At 46.2% G+C, this 26,545-nt stretch overlaps 1 protein-coding gene across 1 annotated transcript in view; it reads left to right on the top strand.

Moving 5' to 3' along the window:
• The first annotated feature begins 2,614 nt into the window (after positions 1–2,614).
• Positions 2,615–26,545, top strand: part of SETBP1 (SET binding protein 1) — a 354,245-nt gene continuing 330,314 nt past the window's right edge. The window contains exons 1-2 of the mRNA XM_066247591.1: positions 2,615–3,639; positions 23,673–24,324. Coding sequence (XP_066103688.1) covers positions 23,842–24,324 — 483 coding nt within the window. The 5' untranslated portion in view covers positions 2,615–3,639; positions 23,673–23,841. The remainder of the gene's footprint in view (positions 3,640–23,672; positions 24,325–26,545) is intronic.

Genomic DNA, 26,545 nt, shown 5'->3' with positions numbered 1-26,545 from the left:
GCCTGGAACACAGAGCAATAAATAGCCCACCTGGCAGAAAGTCGGTTATTTGGTAAAAGCAGAGGAACATTTACTCTTGCCCACGTTTATTGACATTGTCCATGCAGGCACAGCCCAATACCCAATTTTCCAATCTTTGGTTGGAAAAAAAAAAGGTTATAAGGGGAAAAAAGGTATAAATGTACAAAGGGGAAAGGAAATACTTATGTGAAATAGATAATAAATGTGCAGCAAGTCTAAAGAAGATATGACCTTGCCCTCCTACTGCCTTTTCTGCCCCTATGTCCCATGCACTTTGTAAACATCTCATTTCTAGTATTTCCACACATTAGATGTAGTTACAAGTCTGCCTGCCAGTCTATCCCACTTGGTTGTAAATTCTGAGTTTCTATCTCCAGTTGCTATCATAGTCATGCTAGATAATTATTTGTTGAGTGACTGTAAGGTGTTGATTTTTGAGACTGTGTAGGACTAAGAGACGTTGTGTGTCTGCCCTTCAGCTGCTCAGATGGTCCTTTTACTTTCTCAAGAGCTCTGGGGCTCTGCGAAAAGGTATCTTAAAATTGTGTGGCACTAATTTCCAGGCCAACATCTTTCCCAGCTTCAGACTTTCTGTCTTTCAGGGTCTAGTTCTCAGGTAACCAAAGAGTGGTCTACTAGGGAAAGATGATAATTCCTTTGTCTCTCAGCTAGGATTTGATTACAGGTCCAGTTCTTTAATAGACATTTCATTTGGCTTTAGTTTTCAAGAATCCTTTATTATTATATTATTATATATTTAAACATAAATATATACAAAATAGTGTATGTAACATATGTAGATGTGTATGAATTTGTGTATATGTATGTATATTTTATATATAGGTATATAACACCAAGAGTAAGATGATTCCCCCACCCCTCCCCTCTCATGATAGAAGAAAAGGCTATGCATAAAGAAAGAACATTGGCTGAGAAGTCAAGGGACACTGTCTTTTTGTGGTCTTGCTCTAACTTTGTGACTCTGGGCACTCCATGGCGTCTGTATGCCTCTTTCCTTAGCCTTAATGCTGGGTTTGACTAGGTGATATCTCAGATAAACTTTTGCTGCACTATAATTCTGTAGACTTACCATCTATTATAGTGAAATTTTTAATAAAGCATTTGCTTCTCTGGGTTGCTCTTCAAAGAAACACCACACAGGAGGGAAAATGTTGTAACTATGCCTGGGTTACAGAAGGGAAAGGATTTGAGCAGCAAGCAGTCATATGCTCATAGTAAAACACTTCTGATTTCTGGGGCTCACTTTTTCAATTTGGAGAATGTAGGAAATGACCCACATGCTATCTTAGGCTGCTGTGAGCTTTGATATAGAAATCTAGGTGCACAAGCCAATGGGTAAAGGTCATCTGATTACAGAGAATGATTGTTTGGACGTTGTGCTTTTTTGCCTTGCTCTCTGCTTTTATCATCAGCTCGTATACCCTAGTAATTTTCTTATTTAAGCATCACTTTCTCACTAATAACAAGGCTCCAGTATAAAGGGTAGAAGAAGAGCTATTGACAGGTGGCTTTAATGGAGGTCTTGTAGTGATGAATAACAGGAGAAATGTTTGTGGACAATCAGAATATCCCTCTGAGTAGGAAAAAAAAAAGAGACAGGGAGGTCACTTGGTTCAGAATTATCTATTTAAACTCAGACTGAACTCCATCCAGGACATGGCTCAAAATAGAAGTTGGGGCGGTACTCCAACCAGTCCCCCTTGTCCCATTTCTGTGAAAAGTGGGAGGGACAGACTCAAAGGAGCAGCCAACCCAGGCAGTCAGCTGCTGATGTGGTTGGTGGGGGCCATCCCCACTCACTGCTCAATCCAAATATCCCAAAACTCTCCTATAAAAACATGACAAGCAAGAGTCCTCTCCGAATGAGAGTTCCGAGAAAACTCTACCCAAGGTCTTTAGGCAAAAGCACCTGCAAACCTTTCTGGATCCTATCTGTCCTGTATCGTCCTATAATGCAGGCATGGCCCTGAGGAGTCCCATGCCTCAGTTGTCTGAGATTGCAACTGAATGGCCTGAAAAGGTTCCCCTTTCAGCCCACAAATACTGATACGCAAGATGAAAATATCACCATATTTTGTATGAACTGAAGACATTCCGCCTTATCTTTTCCATCATCCTGAATAGGGACCTGCATGCCAACAAGCGTTTGTCATCTCTGTGTCTTTCCTCTAAGTATCCAATTTTTGTGAATAACGAGAAAATGCGCAGAAGCATCTGAATGCATACATGTCGCTTAACGAAAAACAAACCCCTGAAAGTGAAGTGTAATTACCAGGTTAAAAAAAAAAACGCACCCAGTTCCCAGAGCCTATCATATCTCCCGCCTCAGCGCGCGACTCCCCCCGACACTGCTCCTGTTGTGTCAGATAGTGGCAGTGTTGAGCCCGGGAACCCGCGCCGAGCCCACGGCGGTCCCCGCGGCCGCCAGTCTCCGCGGCTGACTCCCGAGCGCAGGAGCTACTGGGCCGCGAGGGCGCTGGGGAGCGGGAGGGGATCGAGGGGCAGCGAGGGGTCCCCGAGGGCCTCCAAGAACTGTTTTCCTCCCCCCCCCCCCCCCCGGGCCAGAGTCCCACTCCCTCCAATTGATCGAAATTCACTGAGAGGGGGAGAGTGAGGGAGAGGTCGCTCTTGACTGGCTGCGCCTCCCGGGCTCCAGCCGGGGAAGCGCCCCGGTCCTTTGGGCGAGCAGTGTGGGCTCCTGAGCCACCTCCGAGGCAGATCGTGGGGTGGCGGTCCCTGCTGGGCTCCTCCGCGCGCGGCCACTCCGGTCCTCCCCCCTCTCCCGCCCGCACCCTCCCCCTTCCTTTCACTAGGACTCCGGGACTCGGGAGAGGGCGCGGGAGGCAGGCACACGGCCCGACCCCACTCCAGCGCTCGCCGGGGACGCAGGCGGGCGGCGAGGGGACGCGGCGGGGGCGCGGGGCGGGCGCGGCCATGGAGCGGCGGCGGCGACGGTGGCGGCAGCACTAGCGACTGCGGGCGGACCGGCGAGCGGGCGGGCAGGGCCGCTCGGCACCGCGGACCGAACTGCACAGCTCAGCAAAAGCGCCCTCGCCCTCCGCGCGCCGCCTCCTGCGAGCCCAAACCCGGCAACATTTTTTAAAGCGCCAATCCAGCCTTTGAAGAAAAGGGGGAAAAAAATAGCATTGGTCGGAGAGACGGGAATATACATATACAATTTTTTTTTTTGGCTTCTGCTAAAATTAGCCGGCTCGTCGCGCGCCCGTGTGCGAGTGTGTGTGTGTGTGTGTGTGTGTGTGTGTGTGTGTGTGAGTGAATGTGATTACTCCCGGACTCCTCGGGCTCCGGAGACGCCATTTTCCCCCTTGATATCTCTCTCCATAAATCGGTGGCGCGGCGGAGGCGGCCGCGCCGGGCGGGAAGCGCGGGGCCGGCCGGGGCGCCTGCTGCCGCCACCGCGCGCTCGGGGGCCCCGGCGCCCCCCGAGCTAGAGCGGCCCGCCTGAGGCTCGCCGTTTGACAGATGCTCATTGCCATGGAGTTACCGCAGCAGCACCTTTGGGGACTCGGGCGAGCGACCGGAACCGGGATCTGAGCGAGCGCCTGGGCCAGCAGAGCCAGAGCCGTCGGGACATGGGTGAGCATGCCGACGACCTTGGCCCGGGAGCCCATCGCACAGCCTCCCGCTGCACCTCGGCCCCCCTGCACGCCAGGGACTGGGGCGGCGTGTGTGTGTGTCCTGCATGCAAAACTTAACGTTGCCTTGCCGGGGCTTTGACTTTGCACCCAGCGGTAAGGGGGAGACGGGGCCAAGGAGACGGGATGCTGGGGTCCTGGCGAGGCTGCCGAGGATGGGCGCGATTCCGGCCCGCTCTCGGGTGGGTAGCGATGCTGGCTCATTTGGAGTGGCCCGTTGGTGGCGGCGATGGTGGAAGCGTTGGGCTGGAAGGCTGGGAGCTTATTGAGTTTCGCCTAATCTGATTTCCCCCAGCCCCCGCCTTTTGCACCCTCCCTTGGTCCTGCCGCCGGCTGCCAGGGCTGGCGGGTTTGGTGTTGGTGGAGTGGACTCGGAGGGGGCGGGGGAGAGGGAAAGGGGTGGGAAGGCGGCAGGATTTTTTTCTCTTTGTAACTTGCAGGTTAAGTGGAGCTAGAGAGCTACATTGTAATCTAGTTGGATTTTGGGGGGGTGGGGGGAATGTATCAGAATCTAACGTGTCGTTAATAGAAAGAAGAACAGGGAAGAAGTGGTCCAGCCGGCGAAGGTTGGTGTGTGCTTGTGTTGTGGCTCTGTGTTAGTCTTTCTCTTAAAATCTTAATCAGTGGAGCCGAGTCTCTTTCTCATGCTCTACGGTTTGGGGACTCTGAAAAGACAGGAATTCCCTTAAAAGCAGACGAATGCCTGTTTTGAAAGCACGCATTGTGTGTGTTTCTAGAGGAGCCGTGGGCTTGGGAATTAAGGACAGGCTTCCCCGATCGGTGGTTTCCAGTGGGAAATCACTCTGGAAAGGGAGCCCTTCAGTATCGATTTATTGTTTTTGTCTTTCAAGCCATTATCTCTTTGACTAAAATACTGTCTGCGAAGTTCCACAGAGACAAAGTCAGGTAAACTGGACTGGGCAGATCTTTACCAAGATGGTGATAACGGTGATGCTGTTTTTGGTGTCTGTCTGTGAGGGAAGCATTGTTGGGTAATAGCAATTTTTGATCAGTAGAGCATGCTGGTTCAAAAAAAAAAAAAATAAGTAACTGCCAAAATGCTTGTCTTCTGTGCTCCTCCCCACACGCTACAAGCATCCCTTCTCCCCTGACCCACAACAGTTACAGCAATTCTGAAATTGGATCCAACTGGAAATATTTTGTTTGGAGATGAGAAAGTTGTTTAATTGGGCCGAGGAGATGAGACTAGAGGTCCTGGAAGTGTGGGGAACCGGTTCTTATCGCCGGTGATGCTGCGTTGATTCTTTATGTGTTGTGTTGTCTGTGTGGGTGTGTAGGTGTAGAAGGACTGTTGAGGGAAGGATTTCCGATGTGTTTCCGCTTCAAATAAACTGTCCTGATAATCTTGTGGTTGACGTCCAATGCTAAAAGGACAATTTGTGTGTCTCTTTATTCCTGCAGAAGCTCTCCTCCAAAGGGCAATTTATTCTGGAATCTGTAGCAGCTATTTTCCCTGCCTAGCCTCCCTCCCCGCTGCCGGTCCACACCCCCACCCCCAAAGTTTGGTTGGAGTCCACAGTCTTTACAGAAATACTGGTATTACTTGTTTTTCTCTCACATGATTTTTTATTCTCTGTTTATACTCGTCATCCTGTTTTTCTGCTTTTCCTTGTATAAAACAAACAAACAAACAAACAAAAAACCTTATAAAGTAGACACCAAAAACAATCTGGCAGTTCAGCTCCACCTCTTAGCCTCCTTTAGTTCACATCAGTAAAGTGGATGTGCCCCATCTGAATTCCTCTTCATCTGCGAGCACTTGTGTGTGTGTGTTTGTGTTGTGTGTGTGTGTGTTGAGAGGTGAAGGCAGGAGTGGGCTCTAGAAGAGGGACATGGAGAGAAAGGGTGGTGTTCTGTGCAGGCCTCGTCTGCACACTGGGGCCAGACCTGGTCGGTCTGGAAGAGTTTCCTTTGCACACCCCAGTTAGATGTTGTCTGGCCGGGATGGGGAGGCGGAGTCAACTAGCCAGGAGGCGTGTAAGGGTGGAGAAAGTTTGTAGCACTTTAAAATGTAGCCAGTTTACAATCCCAGGTCACTGTCTCCCCCTTCTTCTGTTTTCTGTGGCTTCCACTATCCCAAGACTCCCTGAGGGAGGCAGGATTTCTTTTGCCCTGACCCGGGAGTCTCTAGTTTCAGAACCAAGTCTAAGACCTTATGTCTTCTTTCTCTGTGCTTAATTGAATTGCCTGCTAGAAGAGGAAGGTATTAGGACAGATCAGAGGAGTGTGGTTGAGTACAGAATCTTCGCAAATTTCAGGGAATGTAGGCTGAGAAATTGTGAAGACCAGGTACTCTGAAAGTGCTGTTTCGCATGCCATCTCCCCTCCCTCATTAATAAAAAAATGTCTAAGTCTTGGGAAGTTGATTTGGTGTTAGAGCTGGGCTGTGAGAGCTGCTTGCCACTCTAGTAACCTGAGCTGGACTGGGGGGAGGAGGTGGTGCACTAGTGCAATCAGGAGCCAGAAGAGGGAAACAGACTTGTCTCCTTCAGCAGGGAAAATAGATGTGTCACTGGAATAAACAAACTGGATGTGGGGGAGGGGAAGGCTTGTAGCGAACATAAGGCAGAGTGGCTGAGAGACAGCAATGTGGGTTAGGAGGGGGCCACTTTTAGCTTGGAGAAAATATCAACTGCCTTATATGTTCATGAATGGGCTAGACAAGTGCCCTGGTATAATCTGATCTTTTATATGTTCACATGAGAATGTTACATAGGAAGGCTCTGTTGGCAGACTCAGCTCTGGACTTCACACGGGGGCAGCCTAGGGGTACCCCTGAGTGATCCGCAGAGGCTTTGGTGCCATGAGGGCTTCTGGTCCTGCACTTGTATGTTCATGGCAAGCTACTTTGTAAGTCACCTGACCTCAAAGGTGGTTGGAGGGAAAGAGAAAACAGTGCCCGAATCTTTGCAGAATTCAATTGAAAATGGTCAGTGGTCAGAAGCAGGAGGCAGGAGCTTGCTGAAGAAGAAATAAATAGGTAGGCTCTTCCCCCTGGATTCCCGATTCTGTTTCTGCCATTATCTTGACTTTCAGTTCCATTAGGGGTCAGGTCAATACTTGTCTGGCACAGAGGTGCGCCTCCAGAAGAGGAGAGTTTTCTCGAGCGGTCGTTATTGTTAGTTGTACTCCAATCTCCCTCTGAAGCTTCTTTATCCCGTGCAAGAGGAGGAAGTTGAGAAGCAGCTCAGAAGGATGGGGCATCCCTCCTAGATTCCCGAGGAGACACTGAAACTTGGTTGGGCCCCTGCCTCCCAGAATGCCAGTTTTTCCCTTGGAGACTTGAAGTTTTAATTGAAACCAGAAAGCTATTGAAGGCTGACCCAGCCAATGAAACCTTGTTTTCTCTGCTGCACAGGAATGGGAAATAAATTATTTATTTATTTTTCATTTTTATTTATTTATTTATTATTATTTTTTTTTGCTGTTGGCATTTCAAGCTGCTTCGGTTCTGATCCTGCAAGTAGAATGGGGTGAATTGTTATTAACACGTCGGCATTGTCAGGAGTTGCAGCACCTTAGAAAATGGTATGATGTCATTGAGTTTGCTCAGGGACCCATTGTGCGCGATAGTGCTGGTGGGGTTTAGGAGGCTGCTCTTGTCCTCATAGAGTGCCTGCCACATGTCAATGTGCTTGGTCCCTGGGTTTCTGTGAAGAAAAGACCAAACAATTAAATTCCATTCCTCTCTAGTGACATATGAAACTGAGGGAGTTACCCCAAATTGTTTTGGGACCAGGATTAAGTAAGGAGCACTCTCATCATAGATATTGCCATAGGTTTGGTCCTGCCTCTTTTAAAGCTGTTCCTAAAGGTGACCTGGTGTTTCACAAACTCTTCATAACGTTGCAGACGCTTTGGGCAGCCAAACACGTGATTGGTGCAGAAAACGAAACACCCAAGATGCCCACAGAGTTACTTCCTGAACGTGGGGAAGTGCTGTCCTGCATTCTTGTTTGGTTCTGAGGTTTTAGTTTCTATTTTTCACTCAGTCTTCTATTAGATTCTGATGCCTCCTTAGACACACCAAGTAGGGGCGATATGATTTGGGGGAACTGGTAACCTTAGTAGGTTACTGAGACTTTGTTAAGGGCCCTTACAGTTCTCATTAGGGAGTTTGAAACCTTCAGATTGAATCAGCTTCCCTTTCAGAGTTGGTCTGCCCTCCCTTGGAGGGTGCCCTCTAAGGTTGAGGAAACATTATTTTTTTTTGATGACCTTTGGCTTAAAAACCTACAGTTTACTTCCTGTCCAGTTCATAGCAAATGATGCCAGGGTCAGATGGAGAAGGTGAGCAGGCCAAAAGCCCTCAGGATCACTTGGCGGAAGGAGCCACACCTCCTAGGGGCTGTTGATGGATTGTGATCAGCAGGCTCGTGCGGAATAGTTACAGGAAGAGCCAGCTGAGCTGGCCTGTAGGCATGCAAGGCCTTTCCATGCGTTGGGGACAGAGTGGGAATGAGTGGTGAGCAGAACTTTGCCAGCTTGGGAAAAATATTTCCCTAACCCAACTTACTTTTTTTTTTTCATTCAAAATACTACTTTTCATATGCATGGCACTTTGCCCTTTGCAAAAATATCTTCATATCATATTCTCCCGCCCCCTTGATTGTCCTAAGGAGACAGGCCAGATACGCATTGAGTCCTAATTCAGCTGAGGCAGAGATACAGTGACTTGCAGATATGACACAAGTTGATGTCCAACCTGGGACCAGGCAACTGTGCTATGAAGTGTGAAGAACATCACACCTAAAATGACAAATCTACTTTGGGTCCTGTTCCCCTGTACTTCCCAGCTAAGTGATGCCGGCAAGTTATTTCAGCTCTCTGAACCCCAGTAACCCAATCAGTAAAATAGGGATAAAGATGCTTACCCTGTCTGCTTCACAGGGGGCGTGAGGATTAAATAATACCAGCTAATTTCTGTAATTGAACTCTGAGAGGATTTCCATGCTGCCTCTGGAAACTGGTCCTGAGATCATTGTCACGATAGCCCAGAGATTAATAACCACTGGGGATGACCAGAAATGCCTGCAGGGGCCCCTTGTGATCTAAGGCAATCAGGGAATAGTTGTTTTCTGCTCTGGAGTTGACTCATGAAAAAAAAAAAAAGAAACTCAGTTGACTTTTTGGATGCTTACTGTGCTATGCATATCTAAAACTCAAAGTCTCAGACGATATCCACTTTGGGCTCATTATGTGTTGGTGCTTAGGCGATGCTCTTTGAGTTAGGAATGAGGAGGAGAAAGGGGAAAAGACACAGACACACAGAGAGGGGAGGCAAAGCAGAAATGGGGGAGGAGAGGGTCTCTACTAGGAATTTACAGTGGCTGAGCAGTGACATTCAGGACAGAATTTTTAGCCTCTCTAAAGAAACGAAGTGATGGCATGATTACCTGTGTTCTAGCAAATCCAGTGATTTCTCTAGAATTGGGAAAGGCCTTCACAGTCCATCTGTTCACTGACGCTTCTGGAGTATTCCTCTTTCTTTGCCCTGTATGGCAGCCTGTGCCTGGCACCTGGCAGTATTTTCTCACGAACCCCCTTTTACACAACTCTCATAGCCCTCTGCTCCCATCAGACTCATTTTCTTGGTGACCTAGGGCACTCTCTGCACACGTCCGCCTACACCCCTCAGCTTGCTCCTTGTCACCACCTCCCCTGCAGACGGTGTCCTCATTGGTCCCATCTAGACAGAATGTCATCTTCCTGGACACGGGACCAGCTCTCTCTCAGGTCCTCACCCAGGTCCCCAGAGCATTTGCTGAGCAACCTGTGCATGCTGCTTCTCTATTGTCACCACCTCCCCAGGCTGTGAGTTCTAGATGAAAAGGGACATGTTTACCCCCACAAAACCCTACCCTTGCTAATGAATGATTTCTGGGGCATGAAGAATCACAGAGTTTATGGAAAGATAGCATGTTCAAAGTGAATGCCGTTTAAGGTATGCTAAAGCTCAGCACTGTGAAGCAACACAATGAAGACTTCTTAGACAAAGTGAATAATCACCACTTACGTTAATGGCTTTTTATATGTTTGGCTATCTTTCAGGGGCAGTCACACACTCTCAGTTTCTCCCTCAAAGCCTAAGAGTTAATGATGTTTCACCACATATACATTCTTTCAGTTACTGATTCACTCATTCATTGAATCATCAAATAATTATTAAGTCCCTACTAGAGTCTCGTCATCACAACAGCACACACAGCACTTGACTTTCTCTGAAAATTCCAATTGCATTTTTTGTCCACCACACTGATTTTGGCACTTAACCATGCAGTCTTCTCTGCTACGTAAGTCCAAGTGCTTCCCCTGCTCCTCGGTGACCATGAGCTTGGCCAGTGGCAAAGAAGGCTGAGCAGAGACACACTCAGAGGGGGAAGTTCAAGGGACGGCTTCTGAGAGGCAGGCTTCAGGCTGGGCTGGCCGCCCATGAGCCTGTGATGTGGGACCAGTTCCATTGCCTTTTCACTCCTTCACTTGAGCCCCAGTGAAGGGAAAAGAGTCTGATTAATACAAAATTCTGCAATGCTAGAAGCATCCCAGAAAATGTAAAGCTTTCTTGAAGCTCAGAGCTCCTCCACCCCATGTAATGGCATCTCAACACCCATCTAAAGCAATTCTGAGGATTTGTGAACTTTATGGTGGAAAAATAAGTGACAGAAGGGGGCTAGGATCAGGAGGAGCTCTCCAGTTAGAACGGGGGGGGGGGGGACAGACTTGGAGGGCAGGGCAGGGAAGGGAGGGATGGTGAGCTAAGGGTGAAAAAACACCATAGTGGATAGTGTAAAAGGAAGAATAAGATTGATTCCCTACGTCGTTTTTAAAAACTGGTCTTCTTTGGTGGGATAACTTTGTTGAGACAAGGGACATGGAGCAGACAGACAGCTTCTAGAAAAGCTGGGATATGTTCTGTCGTTGGGCTTTGTTGCTGCCTCCTGTCTCCTGTAGGCATCTGGAATCTCCTCTTCGGTTCCTTCATGAACCTCATGGAGCTAGGAGGCTGGGTGTTAGTTTTCTGTGTACGTTGAGCATGAAGACTGTGGCCATGCCTGTGCTCCTGGGCTGTCTTTCTAATGCCCACAGCAAAGTGTGCCCTGCCGTGGCCTGGTTCAGTAACTACTAGCGAGTTTGTGTGGATGCATTTTGAGACCAAAGGGAGTACCCACGGTTGGTCCAATGCCAGGGAGAGGCCTCTGTGCTTTGGGTTGAGGTGGGATTAGAAAAGTTGGGCTTTGACCTGGGGCCCTGTGAGAGTTCTACCAGAGTTCTAACTTACTTAGGAGCACACTGGTTGGATATTGAGGAAGAAGGGGGTTCTGCAAGCTACTGAGTTGCTGCAATTGCTTTTACCCTAGGACTTGGGATGGGGGTGAGGGGAGTATGTGACACTATTAGCCTGAACGAGAAGGAATTTCTTCATTATTCCTTCTCTCTGCCAGAGATGGGCAGTTCTCTCAGTAGAAAGAAGCTGATTGGGACTTGAACTTGGAGCTGGAGAGATGTGGGACTGCAGCCGCTGCAGTTGATACCCAGCATAGCAGCCTCAGCATGCTCGTCAGAAGCATTGGTGCTGTTGTTGTGCTTGCAGCAAAATAATGAAATCTGGGTGGCAAGTCCCCTTGCAGTTGTTGGTGGCTGTGTCTGTGACCTATTATTATTTGAACAATGAGAGCTTTGATTTTTTTTTTAAAGTATTGATTAATAATGGTGGCTAAAAGGGATGATTTGATGTGAAAGCCCTATGGGCCTCCTTTCTGCTCATTATTTTGTACTCCAGAGCTCGATTACAGTTGGGTTTTTGATCCTCAAATATTTATTAAAGCCTCCGCACTGCAGCTTATGTGAGACCTTGTTCCTGGCGCTGTTGGGCGGGAAAGGTCTGGTGTGAGATGTAGCTTTCACCTTTGAAGAGTGGACAGTATGTCTGCCGAGCTGTGCTCAGCTCAGATGGAAAGCATCAGCCTGTAGCCACAGTGAGAACGTGATCTCAGTGGAGTGATGCTGTTTGTGTGACCAGGGCGAGGGTGCAGTCCGGGAAGGCTTTGAGGAGGGTGTGCTTTGGAGTTTGACAACAGAATTGGGCGAAGGGGACATTCTTGGCAGGGGAGTAGCTTCTGCACAGGAGCAGAGGTGGGACAGAATTTGAATGTGAATTTGGAATTGCCACAAGAAAGGAATGCTAATTACCAACATGTATTGCTTGTGACAGGGACAGGGCAGCCCTGATTATGAAGGTCCAACTGAATGACATTGACGGGCTGGCCACCCATAGCAGGCGATGTGGTGGTCTGAGCTCACAGTGCGAAGGAGAAAATGCAGGGCCCTCTAAATTGGACTCAGTCTAGTTGCCCAGAGCTTTTGTTCAAACTCATCAATTCTTCAATCCACTGATTCAGCAAACTTTGTTTGCTTGTTGACATTTAAACATGAACCTGACCCTAAAGGATGGAGAGGACCTTGTCTCTGCTGTCAGTCTAGTGGAAGACACCATAACAGCTCTCGAAAACCAGTGTGGTAGAATCACAGCGAAGTCACCTAGGGCTCAGTAACCAAACTTCAGTGAGAGCACAGGGAAGGCCAGCACCCCGGCAGTTGCACAGATTAGGAGAGAGGAAGGGGTAGGTGGGGCTTGGGCTGATCTTGAATAAAGGGCCTGTCTTCAGGAGAGCAGCAGGGGAGATAATCACCCTGAGAATGGAGAGGTAGAAAGGAGACCACTTCCCAGAGACCAGGGCTTTGTGGAGTGGCAGGCAGCAGGACAGGTGGGATGGGGGCCCGTGAGAAACAGACCGAGGCTATGTCTCCCCAGAACTGAGACATGAGCTGGGGTTTTCAGGGTGTAGTTCTCACAAAGGTGCTCTATCAGAGAATGTCCACACCTGTCACACATGAGACAACCCTGACATCTGTCTGTTCAACCCGCCCCTGCTCTTGTCAACTACCAACTCTTTAGTCTGGAGTTCAAAAGAGTTATCTTTAGAACAAAAACCAAATATATATATATCAGATCCAGAATGTGGGAGGGTCAGCCACTCTGAGAAACAGAAGAGCTCCCTCGTGTTCCTCTCTAGGAGTTGGATGCGTAAGTGGGGAAATACACGTGCAAGTTGCAGTAAATGCAATGTTGAAATGACAGTTCAAGACGCTGAATAAGAAATATAAAGGAAGGAAAACAGAGCTAATCTTTGTTTAGCTCTCTGGTCTGCCTAGCATCTCTTATGTGGCAGAAGCACAAACTTGTGTCAGATTATACTTTATGTTCAATTGACAACAAGCAAAACAATTGCTGGATCAGATGGTTGAGAAGTCGAGGAATTTAAATTAAGCCTGAACAGGATATGGAGTCAAAATTAGAGGGCCTAGGAAGGAAGACTGGGGGATTTATTATCTGATTTTTCACTGGAGTCCCACTGCCTTCAGGGAAGTCTGTCATTTTTCATCCCCAATTTACTGGTGGCGTGGTGGAGGACCAGAGTCTGAGTGACGACTCATTCTAGGTGTTTAAAGTGATGACATTGTGGTTCAAAGGCAAGCAAATGATATTTGGAGTCAGACAGAACTAGCTCTGTCATTTCAATACATTTGTCAACTTCAGTTTTCTTATCTGTAAGTGGATACATCTCAGTGTTGCATCAAATAATAAACTTAAAGCGCTTGTTATATACTAAATGCCTGTTCAGAGTTAGAATTCTTTGCTTTACCTTGTGGCTCTCTGCACTCCGCTCACAGGACCTATTACGATCACAGTTACTTCTTACAGGTCTGCCCTGCGATATTTAAACTACGCGAGTGCTGTTCTGCACATAATTATTTACGTTTCCCTTTTAAGATTCTGTGAAGACACTAGGAGGGCAGTTAAGAAAACTGATGCTCAGATGGTTTAAATGATGTGGCAAGTCAATGGCAAACTGGTTTCTGAGCTCACGTCTATAGAAGCAGTTAAGAGTGCTTGGTTGAAAGCAGGCATCATGCTGTGTTTTAAGGACATCATGATGTAAAAGTAAAAGCACAGGCTTTGAAGTTGTGTCGGCCTGGATTTAATCGTGGACCTGGCACAGGTAGTGTGTGTCCATGAGCCAGCTGTTGACCTCCCGGGACCATCATTTTCACATCTGTAAAATTACGACAGGTCTTCTGGATCACAGGGTTGTTGTCCTGATTAAATGGATGATGTCTCTCAAGGCCATTGGTTGTGTTTATCCCCCTCTCTCTGCGCACCTGTGTACCTTCCTTGACTACAGATCACAGGTAATTTGCCAAATCCAGAGCTCAGACCTGTAGACTGGAGGGTTGGCCCCACCTGAGCTTTAAAGATGCTCCCTCCAGGGCCGGAGACCCAGGGCTCATTCTGTTGTGGTGTGTTATTAGTTCCCAGAGGAAGTGCTGTTTTTGCAGTTGGAGCTGGAGCTGTTGTTTAACAGACAGTGTGTGCAGCCTCTGGCTTCTGGGAGCTTGGTTCTGTTTCTCTCCCTGTTGTGGAGATTCCCACGTAGGGACTGAGTCTTGGTCTCGCGTTATGCCCAGCCAGGAAGAGCTGCAGTGCCAGGAAAATCTATAAGGAGGTGTGAGGTACCCACCCTGTCTTTGAGGGGCTTCTGCCAAGGAGGTAAAGCTCAGCACCAGAGAATGTCAGCACTGGAGGGAGCCAGGAGTCTGCCGCAGTTCACCCCTCATTCTGCAGATGAAGACGGGGAAACCCAAGGAGGGAAGGGAACTTGCCCAAGGCCACCCAGCTCCAAATGGCAGAGCAAGGAATTGAATCTGGGATCCAGGACTGAACTCAGTCTTACTCCCTCTAGGAAACAAACTGGGAACTAGAGAAAAGCAATACTCACACCAAAATACTGAAATTAGCAGGTGCATGTTAAACTACTTGTAAGTGCTTGATTGTCAGGGAAATGGAGAAGGCTGGTTTCCAGCCTTTGTCCCTCAGGCCTTGCGTGGGATCTGTGAAGAGAAGGCAGCATTTAGACAGATGCTAGCATTGGTGGTAGAGACTGTGGGAGTAAATCAAATTTCCCTCAAATTTTGAAGATGGAGTAAGGTGATCCCAACAGGTTTTTTTTCATAAGGATCTATTTGATCTTCCATTACTTTTCAAAACAACCTTGAGGTAAGGTTATAACCCAAATTCCAAATGAGACTTGAATAGTTTAAGTATATTTTCCAAGAACATAATTACCGAATGAAAAATGAAGGCTAAGTAATCTAACTGTGACATTGAAGCGGTGTTACTTTCCTTCTTCTTGTCAAGGAGACACATGGCTTGGGCACTTGCTATTGGGCACCTGCTGGACGTGTTCATTGTGCTTTGAACTGAGGTAGAGGTTTTTGTAAAGCCTAGCCCCTTCCCTCATTGCTGTCCTGGTCTGGTGGGAGAGGTAACTAAGTCAATGAAACATTGCAGTGTACTTTGCCAAGTGCTTTGGTAGCAGAATGTTCAGGGACGTTTGAACAAGACCTGAGTATGAGTTTGTGTGTGTATGTGTTCGTGTGTGTGACACACGTGTGTACACGGGGAAAAGAGTAGAAAAGGATGGTCCAGCCAGTCTTCATGAAGGAGGTGAATCTTGACCCACTTCTTGAAGGATGAATTAGAGCTAACCAGGTGAAGGAAGGCAGAAGGGACGACCAGCCAGAACAGGCAGCCCGGATCCATGAAAGGATGCAAATCAGCGGGACTAGGGGAGCCGCAGCTCAGGAGAAGCTGCTAGGACACGTGATGGGTGTGATATTCAGGGAGTACAGGTTGGAGAAGGTGACCTGTGCTCAGGAAGGTCCCACCCAGGTGTGCAGGTGGGAGAAAAGCCACTGAGTCTGAGCATCATTCTTTGCTGTGACCATCGGTGTGTTTGTCGAGTCAGAGAATGGTGGGCAGAGCTGCTTTTGCCCTTGCTGATTGAGGGCTGGGTGAGGGTTGGGTCACTCGATCAATTCATTAGTGTTTATGGAGCATTTGCTCTGGGTATTTCTGCAGCAGGAAGGATTTCAGAGACCCATCATTCAGAGTCATGGGAACCTGAGTCAAATGGTGCCTGGCTGGCCTTTGACACAGCCTCTCATTCAGCGTTCACTCAGCAAATAACTTGGAGTGTTGCTCTGTGGACCAGGAGCTGTGCTAGGCCCTGGAGATTCCATGGTGAGCCAAACAGACACAGCTCCTACCCTCCAGGGCTTACCTTTTAATGGGGTAGGCAGAGCTGACACCAAGAGTGGCACATGGGTCAGTTGTAAAACATAGTGAGTGCTCGGAAGGAAAACCCTATGTAATAAAGGCACAGAGCAGGGAGTCCTGGTCTGCATTGGGAACCTCAGGGAAATGCGATTGGACCTGGGCCTGAGTAAGGAAGAAGCATTAACTCAAAGGGGCAGGAAGAGGATTCCAGATACACGCAAAGTACTCCAGGTGGGAAAAGCCACTTCTGAGTCCCCACCAAAATACCTTAGGAGATATAGAGAAGTGTGAATGCCCAGTCTCCACAAAGCCAAAGCCAGACACAACCTATTGCCAGAATCGGAGACAGGATTCTCTCAGTGGGTCAAGGTTGGAAATATAGTTGCTCCCCTGTCTGTCGTCAGGTAGGCTCACACTCCGTCCTTTTATACCTCTGCCCCCCAGGATCAGAAACTCATGATTTCTGTCAACCAGAAGAATAGGTAGTCATCAGGGCTGCTGCATGGGCCATGTTAATAAAACAAACCAATGACGGTCTTCCCTAACATTATTATATGCTTTCTCAGAGTCTACAGCACTCAGAAAACAAATGGGCAAGACTGGATAAGAGAGATTTGAGAGTAGTGGAAAAGAAATTTGACTTCTGAGCAGAGAAGTTTCCTGGAATAAAGCTCTGAGACACAGACAGAAAGGGTCTTTGTAACAGTGCACATTGTGGATTTCAGCCTTTCCAAGTTTAAAAAATACAGCAGGAGGATCCCCTCTTAGTCTAGCAAAAACAGTTGTAGATCAATGTCTAGGGTCTGTGGTATCCTAGTAAATGCTTAACACCCTATTTTCCAGATTTTTAAAAAATCATGAATCAAGTATGGTGATTCCTATGGTGTAAATATTCCCACCATGGACAGTTTTCAGGCTACCAACTAGATCCCACTGAAGGTGGAAGTTGGAAGAGACTCACATGGTAGGCTCTCAGGGGCACCTGAGTCTGGCTTCAGCATACCACTGTCACTGTTCACTAGGAAATGAGGTAATCGGGTCACTTGTAACAGCAACAGCTCTGAGAGGAGGATTTGGCTGGCTTCAAGATGGGTGGAAGAATCGAAAGGAGACCAGTGTTTTTTCAGTAGATCAAGACTACCCTGCATGAGTCTCCTCATTAGAGCATAAATAAAGAGAAAGAAACCAACATGAAACCCTGGGGCAAGAGAAAAATTCAAAATATGGTAAGAGAAATAGTATAGGATAACTATTTATAGCTAGTGCTCGACTTAACGACCATGATTGGTTTCGACAGACCAGTTGTAACACAATTTGGTCATAAGTTGAGTAGGCTATATGTATAGTACTGTGAAATGATGTTATAAAAATCTTTAAGTCAAAGACAAAGATAATTTCCTCTTGGTAAACATCTTGAAAGAGGTTTGATGAAAAATATCCAAGACACAAAACACAAATTGCTGTACCGAGTCTGGGATAACAGTTGAAATGGTGCACACGGAGATGGTAGTGCTGCTGGAAGCTGGTCTGCACTGTCGGACGCCCAGCTAGGCAACATCTGCGCTGCCAGGCACAGAGCAGTCATGGCTAGCGATTGTGGTCATAAAATCGAATGGTCGTAAGTTGCATAGGTCATAAGATGATCAATACCTGTACTACAAAAGCAAAATAAGAATTTTAGAGAGCTGCCAGACATCTGCAACAGGAGGAAACATGACCCTGGTGGAACAGGATTATAAGGTAATGAGGGAGTGTTCTGAATGGAAAAGACATCAGAATCATCTGAAAGGAGGCTGACTAAGGTAAAGACAGATGGTTGAGATACAAATTGTACAATAGCAGGATTAAAAATCCATAGTCAATAAAGGCAAAGAGAAGAGTGAAACAGAATTAAATTGATATTATGGAGGCTAGATTAGGGTGATCTATCCCATAATGAAAAATATAGAAATAAACACAGTGAGAGAGAGGATGGGAGAAATGGAGAACAGTGCTGAGAGCTCTAAACTAAGAGTGTAGGACTAATTTATAAAGAGGTGAAGTCCACTTAATAGAAAAGATAATGAAAAGAATAATTAAACAGGATGCTCCTGAACTAGAAAAGACTTGTATCTACAGATCCAAAACCCTAGTACCAGGAAACATGAAAGGAGCAAGATCCATGTAACACTCTACTTGCCATTAATAAAATTCTGCTCTAATGAAAAAGATCTTCAAGGATGAAGTTAAAGGAAACAAAAACAGCTTGACTTCCCTTTTCTCTTCTATTACTTCAAATGCTAGGAGACAGTCTACAGAGTTTTGAGAGGAAAGGTACTGACCCAGGGATTATATCGTCAGCCAGTATCTTCTGCACACTGAGGTGAAAGACATGCCTGGCCTTACAGGGACTCAGGATAAGGAGCTTTGGGGGAATTCGGGAAGGTCAAGAATGAAGCTTTGGACCTTCCTGTATTTGTGATTATTTGTCTTTAAAACCCAAAGAGGTACGTATGTTACTTAAAAATATATATACATTTTACAAGGAATATGTAGTGCCATTAAAAAGAAGATGAAAACCTTAACCTAATGAGAAAGATCATGAAGACTATTTTTCCATTTTGTTGATGAAATTCTGAGGCTGAAAAAAGGCCTCAGAGGCCTCCTAAGTGGCACAATGAAATCCAGAATCGAAATACGTTGACTCCTGGTAGCTATGTCAAGGGCTCTCTCCGTTCCACCATGACATCCCTTTGGAAAGCAACAGTCAGGGTGAGGATAGCCTGTGTGCATCCTGGTAACAAAGCAGGTGGGTGAGGTGGATGATGCCAGGAAGCCTACACTGAGTTGCTTGGTTCATTTGTTAACTCAGTCAACCAACATGTCTTGAGTGTTCATTGGGCACTGTACTGGGCATTGGGGATGCGTGGATGGATAACATTTAACTGATGCCTATTCTTAAAAGACTAAGAGTAAACCTAAGGGGAAAAGACCTTTTTACACAGAATAATAGCGCTCTATGGTCAAGGGAGTTGATGGGATTAGTACATAGACTAGGCCAACTCTAAACCCATCAGAATCACTAGGAAAGTTTGGTAAAAGCCGTGGAGCTGGGCCCCACTCTGGAGCCCTGATTCAGTAGGCAGGGCTCAAGAATTTGCATTTCCACCCAACTCTGGAATGAGTATGAGATCCCCAGACCTGCAGGTGCAGAATGTTTGTAAGACTAGGTAAATTCTTTCATCTTGCAGATTTGGAGGTGAGAGAGGATGTACTCTTAGGGGTTCCTTTGGGACATGGTTCCCTGTCTTGCAGAAAAATAATTCTGTAGGTTATACTATCCCATTTGGAGTGTCCCCTTAGGTATGTGGCTGTGCAGGGTAAAATTACAAAGTCTTGAATATAGAAGAGACCTCGGTCCCACTCTACTCATTGCTTAGATAAGTATGGAGTAAGGGACTCAAAGTGGCTGTGAATGGCAGAGCGGGAGTGGAGGCCAAGTTTCTGGACTCCTTGTTCTTTCTAAGTATGTCACCACCCTCTCCTTCTAGACCTTCTGTCCCACGCCCTTGCCCCTGCCAGGGCCTCCTAGACAGTTATTTCCTAAGCAATTTCATTGTTCCTGTGCCCTGCCACCCACAAGTCCTGCAGGCAGCCATGGAAGGGTTAAACTTTTGTTGGACTGGAGGCCTGAGCCAAGTACAGAGTGTCCATTGTGCGCCCGCCCCCTCTGGAGGAGTTGCTGACTGCTGGAATGTGACAAGGCAAAACGTTTTCACCTTGCTGTGGCTTCCCCTCCTCTCTGAGTGTGAGTGAGTCAGTCAGTGCCTGTGTCACACCCGCGTGTTGGCAGGAGGGCACCCAAGAGGACTGTTCAGTTGTCTCTCAGACTCACGGACAAATTGACCCGTGAATTTGGGATGGCAGGTAGGAGCTAGGGGAAGGCAAAAGATGGACAACAGCTTTGTGCGCTGGTGAGATAAACAGGTTAGATTTCTCTGGCCTTCACTTTTGAAAGCTTTTTTTTATTTCCCAATGCGAGGGGTGCATGTGGATATAAGGGGCTGGATTATCTGTCAACCTCAGCATCGGCAGTGGATTTCACAGGGGTGCCTAGGTGGGTGGGGCTGCATTTAGAGTAGTTTGAACCACAGGACTTTGACCAACTGTCACGGGACTACTAATTAATTCATTTTCATTGAGAAAGAACTTCTTGCAGTCCTCCGGGTGTCCAGTCTTGCTCTGGGTACCGTGGTGAATATGAGTTGTACAATGATAGCCGGTCTCAGCCTGAAACTGAAATGCAATCCAGTAAGGGAGATAAGATTAGTGTATTCATAACAATGAGAAGACAAAGCAAGACTAGTATTTAGTGGCAAGCTATGAAGCTGGGTGCAGAATAAGTCAGGCCAGGGGGTAAATGGTGGGTACACATTTTACAGAATAGGGTCATGAGGACGCAAAGGCTTAGGCTTGACCTCGAAACATGGGAAGGATTGGAATCTGTTTGTGCATTTGTTCATTTATTCCTCTAGGCAGTGGACACTTGGAGAGCACCAATTGTATGAGAGGCATTGCATGGATTGATGGAAGGGATAGAAGGAAAGACAGAAATAATTCTGTGTGTAAACACCACTGTGGAGACTGGTGTGACTTGAATAGGGAATGCAAATTGGGGCTAATGAGCACTAAGACTGGATTCTTAAGTCAAAACTAGTATGAAAAGTCTGGAATTGATATGTTCCTGAAGATTGGTATTTTTGACAGTGCATTAGTGTTTCATCTCTAATGTTTATACTGTTATAGTCTCATTGCTCTGTTCCTCATGCAACAAGAATAAACTTTCAACCCAGCCTCGTTATGGTCCCCCTGCCTCTAATATCAGGTTCTATAAATTCATCCCTCATATCACATGCCAGAATTATCTTCCTAAAGCATAATCTTAATAGCATCCCTTCCCTATTGTCATCCCTTAAATGGTTTTTTCCCATTACCTGTAAGATAAAATCTGATGAATTAGTATGACGTTCGAGGATGCCCGTAATCTAGCTGTGACCTTTGATCTCCAGCCAGACCTCTCACTAGTCTGCATTGTGTACCACACTTCTCAGCCAAACCTCACCTTTGTCTTCCCTGAGCCTTGCACGCTCCTTTCTCAAGGTTCATACTGTTCCTTCCTTGAAGCCCCTCAAGGTCAAAACCTTATCCTATGCTCCCTTTGAAGCCTTCTGGGGTAGTTCCCCCTCTATCTATTCACACCTTGCCCAAGTGTAAAACACTTTCTCTTCCCTTTGTTTCTATCCTTTATTATAGGACATATAAAAATCTGTTTTATTTTTCAAGTCACTTTTTAGAGTAAAACATTCTTTAGAGTAAAAAATGAGGAAAGAGATTGTGTTTTAATGGTGCCAGAGGATCTTTACATGTGAGGAACTGGAAAAAATTGGTGAGTTTTCCCTGATTGTGTATCTCATTCTACTTGAGTTCTAGCTTTTGGAACTTGTCTTCCACATCAAATAGTTAATGATTTATAACAATAAATATAAGAAACTCTGAAGTAAGTCTTTTTTAATGGAAAATATTTTATTATATGCATATAGTATGCATATAATCCTACTTTATATACCTAATAATGCCTTTAAAGTTTAGATTTCACCTTCTTTTCTCTCATCACTGAACCTGTGGTCCCATCTGTGGTTCAAAGGTCTAAATGGGTTTAGGTTAGGAACGTTTTATGTGGGAATATGACTCACCTTTTGCACTAACTCAGGAATAGCTTTATGGGGAGATACCTATAAATGTTAAAATATAACATTATAGATTCCTGCTAGAGGGAATAAATCACTGAAAACTACTGTCCTAAGAAGACACAGCTCACAGTTTGTGAGGCCCTGGGATACAAGCTGAGAAAGACCTACTGGTCTCTTATTGCTTGACCATCAGGGGACATGGTCTAGGACATCTTGATGTCTCCAATAGCTACTGTGGTACCTGACACTAGGAAGAGAGGTCTCAAGGAAGGCTGACTTCAATATAACTCTTAAAAAATTATACAAGATTTTTGGCAGGTAGGCAGATCCATCTAAGTGACGCAAAGAATCTTAGAAGTAAAAGAAACCTCAAGTGTCATCTGGTCTAACTGCCCTCACTGCTCCTAAGATGGGACTTTGTCCCTTTTGTAGCATGGGAAACGGGTGGCTGTTCTGTTCTGTGTTTGAGTGACAGCTTCAGCAAAGATTCTCTTGTTCTTACTAGGCAGCTTCTCTTCCAGAAATGCTTTGTTCATTGGGTTTTCCCCTAAGTGGAAGCCGTTGTAAACGTGTCTTTCTGCAGGGCTGAGCTGTTCCCAGGAGCTGAGTACGTTCCTGGGCGTCTCTGGGGAACAGGTCCATGTTGAAGCCCTGCCTCCCTTGCTGGCTGGCTTCCTGGCAGGGCGTCAGCTGAAAATGAACCGATTCCGGTGGGAGAACATACCCGCCCCATCTTCAAGGTTCCAGTTCAGGGCTGTTCAGAATGTGCCTTTGCAGGCATTGTTGGACTTCTATGGCAGGCACATTTGCTGACCAGTTCCTTAAATTGGTGGTCTCCACGGTACAAACCTAAGGCATGCAGTAATGTCTTCTGTTGGGAAACTTAGGAAGTATTTTCAGCCATTGAAGAAGGCTTGAACGGGATTTCTCCTACGGCCTGGGTGGAAGGAGATGATGTCTTGAAGCTGGGTGTAGCCCCAGGGCTCCATGCTTTCTCTTGAGAATGAGCATGTGGGATTCCTTTTGGGTTTTGAAAATGATGAGTGTGAAGCTGGGAATAATGGGACATGGAGTGATTAAGAGTGAAAGGTAGTTTAGCTGATTCTGTGATGGTTTGGAGAAAGTCTAACAGATTTTTCTCTATTCCTTGTGAGGAAGTCAGAATCAAAGATAGCGCGCGCGCGTGTGTGTGTTGGTGGCAGGGGATTCCTGACACATCCAAAGGCCTGCAATGCTACCCTCTCTCCATTTCTTTTTGTTGTTGTTGTTGTTGTTGTCGTCGTGTAGACATATGCCACTTAACTTAAGGACCAGAAAGGGACTTAAGACTGTCCCGAATGGCTATTTTTATCTAAATAATTGATAATGATTAAATATCTTTTGTGTCATTAGAAACATTTTTGGAGTCCGGTTTCCTTCTTGCATTTACAAGCCTGTGCCTAAACCTTACATTTGCTTTAAGAAATAGATAAGACTCTTGCATAATTGAAATATTTCATATTGATAACAATAGGGAAAGAATGGTTGAGACCTTGGCTCACTACTGTCCTTCCTCTGAGGGGATGGAGAGCGTGGCTCAGGCACCTCGGGAACAAAGTTGTGTTCAGCTTTGTAAACTGTTTTTCATATGCGAGGCGAGGGAAGTGGTGCAAGGGGCCAACCAGACGCAGTTCCCACAGACCTGAGCATCAACACTTCAGACTTCCTTTCGTCATGGTTGGTTTTGATGGTGACTCAGCCAGCTGTGGTTTCAGTTTTAGAAACTTCTAGCTGGTGACTGGACTGGAAGATTTGCGACTCTGAACTCTTCTTGGGTGCACAGCCATACAGTTAATAACAACCCGTGAAGGGGTGTATGCGTGAGTGTCTTTCCCACTCTGCTCCAGTTTCATCCAATGAGGAAGCGTGCACGTTCTGACTTGATTTCTTTCCATCCTTTCTCCTGAGGCCCTGGATCAGTGTGAGGGGGCTCTGGGACTTAGAGCAAGTTACGACCACCGAGGTCACTTTCCTTGCTGCCACGGCTAATCATCTCTCTGTTCTCAGTTGCAGGTCTGATCTCTTCTGAACACCTCGCCGCGTCTCCATCCTTGGGACTCTGAACCCAGCAGCTGGACCACTTGTCCTTGGAATTTTGGGTGTCTTCTCTTCTCACCTCCCCTTTTCCCCTTTTCCCGCCCCCCTCCTGAGAACTCCTGAAGACTGTAGGATTGTCATGGAGTCCAGGGAAATCTTAAGCAGCTCCCGGCAAAGGGGGAGTGAGTCAGATTTCCTGCCCGTGTCCTCTGCCAAGCCCCCGACTGCGGGCTGCGCAGGAGAACCTTTGCTCTCTGCTCCAGGAACTGGGAAGGGGATCCCAGGGGCCGGAGAGCGCATGGAGCCAGAGGAGGAGGATGAGCTGGGCTCGGGGCAGGACGTGGATTCCAACTCCAACGCAGACAGCGAGAAGTGGGCGACAGGAGATGGCCTGGAAGAGCAGGAGTTTTCCATCAAGGAGGCCAACTTCACGGAGGGGAGTCTGAAGCTGAAGATTCAGACCACGAAGCGGGCAAAGAAACCCCCCAAAAATCTGGAGAACTATATATGCCCACCTGAGATCAAGATCACCATCAAGCAGTCTGGGGACCAGAAGGTGTCTCGTGCTGGGAAAAATAGCAAAGCCACGAAAGAGGAGGAAAGAAGCCACTCCAAAAAGAAGGTAGAGAGCCCTGTTTTGAAGGAGTTTTGTTTGTTTTTGCCATTTTATCCTCTCAACTTTTAAGGGTCCCTTTGCTTATTATTTGCACTAAGTCCTTACTTAACATCATCAATAGGTTCTGTGACTTTAAGTGAAATGACATGACGAAACCCATGTTATCGTGGGCTAATTGTTATAAGCAAGAGTTAAGTTCGTATGGCATTTCATCAGTGATGCAATGAAACAATGTTGAACTGTATGGCTTTTCTCAAGGACTGATTGTATTTCTGAATTGCCAGTTACCTTGATGGCCTCCTTAGGGCCGGCAGAAGAAATGCCTCTGCTATCTTGGTATAATGTCCAATTATCTCCTACCACCTGAAAAACAATAGCCGCTAGAATTAGACATCTGGCGTGTTTCTATTTATTGTGGGTCAGATCTTGACAAAGTTTTGAGGCTTTTCTTTTGTGTTAATATGTGCACCTGTTCTCATAGTCAAAGAGTGGAATATTGTCAAATTTTGGTCAATCAAAACAGTCAAGAACCATTGTAATCTTTTTGTTTTCATCACTACTGTGCATCTTTCTGACATAGATGAGTCTTTCACTTAACTAAGGAAACCCTGTCTTTGTAGTAACGTGAGGCTCTTAGAGGGCTGAGAGGTCATTATTCAAAAACAATGGTGAGCGTTAGTACTGGAACCAGAAAAAGAAAATGGGCAGGCAATAGACCTGAGTCGTCTTCTAACACATTATAGACTTTTAAGATTGGGTCTTGAATGAACTTGGTTGGTTGTCATTTTCCTCCTAGAAAGCAAACATGGGCATAAAAAGCAGCTCTCTGGGTGACTGGTGGTGTCATTTGGAGGGAAAGAATGGGTCCAGGTTTCATTGTTATTGTTTTATATCACAGGGGTTTACAGTGACCTGTCTTCCTGGGAAGGGTGTGGAACTCAGTTATGATAGCAGAGAACTGCCTGAGTCTAGAAAGTTTCCGTTTCAAACTTGGGACCTGGCATAGCTTGGGAAGGAGTCCACTGGTTGACAGTTTTTGGGTTCTAGGTTCTAGGTGTTCATTAGTCTTTGTAACTATTTCCCCCACATCTTATTTATCTGAGGTCTAGCCTTCATGGACTAGCTAAAAATGGCACATATGAATGAACTTCTTGCTTTTGTAGCCCATAGATCAGTTGTAGTGTTTCTGTTGCTAGTGGTTTTTGAGCTTTGGGGTTATTATTTTCAGTAAAACTGCTGGGAATCATGTTCTTTCTTTAGTGCAGGGCATGTGTCCATCCTCTGGTTAAGAGTTTTGGTGATTTGTTGCATTTAAAATCCAAAGACTTGGACTGCAAGAAACTTTCTAGGGTGACTAATGCCTCCTAGTTGGCTCAGACTCTCCTGTTTTTTAAAACTAAAAATCCTACATCTAGGAACCCCCTCTGTCCTGGACAAGCTGGAACTGTAGGTCACCTTTCCTTAACATTTGGAACACAAAGGAATCTTTTAAATCTTGCTTTCACACAGCATAGAGATAGTGCTTTCCCTTCCCCCTCCATTACAACTTTGCTGTGCTTTCTGCTTTTCTGTTATAAAACCAAAGATTATCTAGATGCACATGAAAACTTTTGCAGAATCATTTGAGCAAATCCAACACCTCACATCAGGTCCCATATAGAAAGAGAGGCCATGCTTTCGAGTTAGTCTCTTCAGCTTTGAAAATGAGAATCTTTGGCTCTGGCCATTGTGACATTATTTTGGCCAGTTCTTTGTGTGTCATTGGAATTTTTGTAAGCAGGCAGTCTTGAAAACTGTGTTAACTGTTTTCCCTTCATCCCATCATTACCACGATTTGAGCGGAGGATGACAGTTTCAGGTGTACAAATCCAAATACACTATCCTATAAAGAGATTCTTTATACAGGTACTGTTTCCCCTAAAACCACAAGATTGTCTCCAACTATAGCTTTCTGTGTATGATAATGCCCTAGAATAAAACTCTGGGTTTTGTGATGTGGGGATGATTTCAAAGTGGAAATGTGCAATGGATCCTTATTCTCATATGTGAAATTCTCAGGCTGGTCATTCTCACCCTCAAAAAACTCGCTGCTCTTTGTGTGCCTCATTGGAAAGACAGGAGAAATCGCTTATTTAAATGTTCAATGTACCACGTCTGTGTCTGTAAGCCAGCAATTGGAGAGGTGGGGGCTGGAATTCGATGCATTATGCTGACACTGTAATATGAA

This window comes from Saccopteryx bilineata, chromosome 11 (assembly GCF_036850765.1).
Source record: "Saccopteryx bilineata isolate mSacBil1 chromosome 11, mSacBil1_pri_phased_curated, whole genome shotgun sequence".
Lineage (NCBI taxonomy): Eukaryota > Metazoa > Chordata > Mammalia > Chiroptera > Emballonuridae > Saccopteryx > Saccopteryx bilineata.
This window is presented reverse-complemented; position numbering and strand designations above follow the sequence as displayed.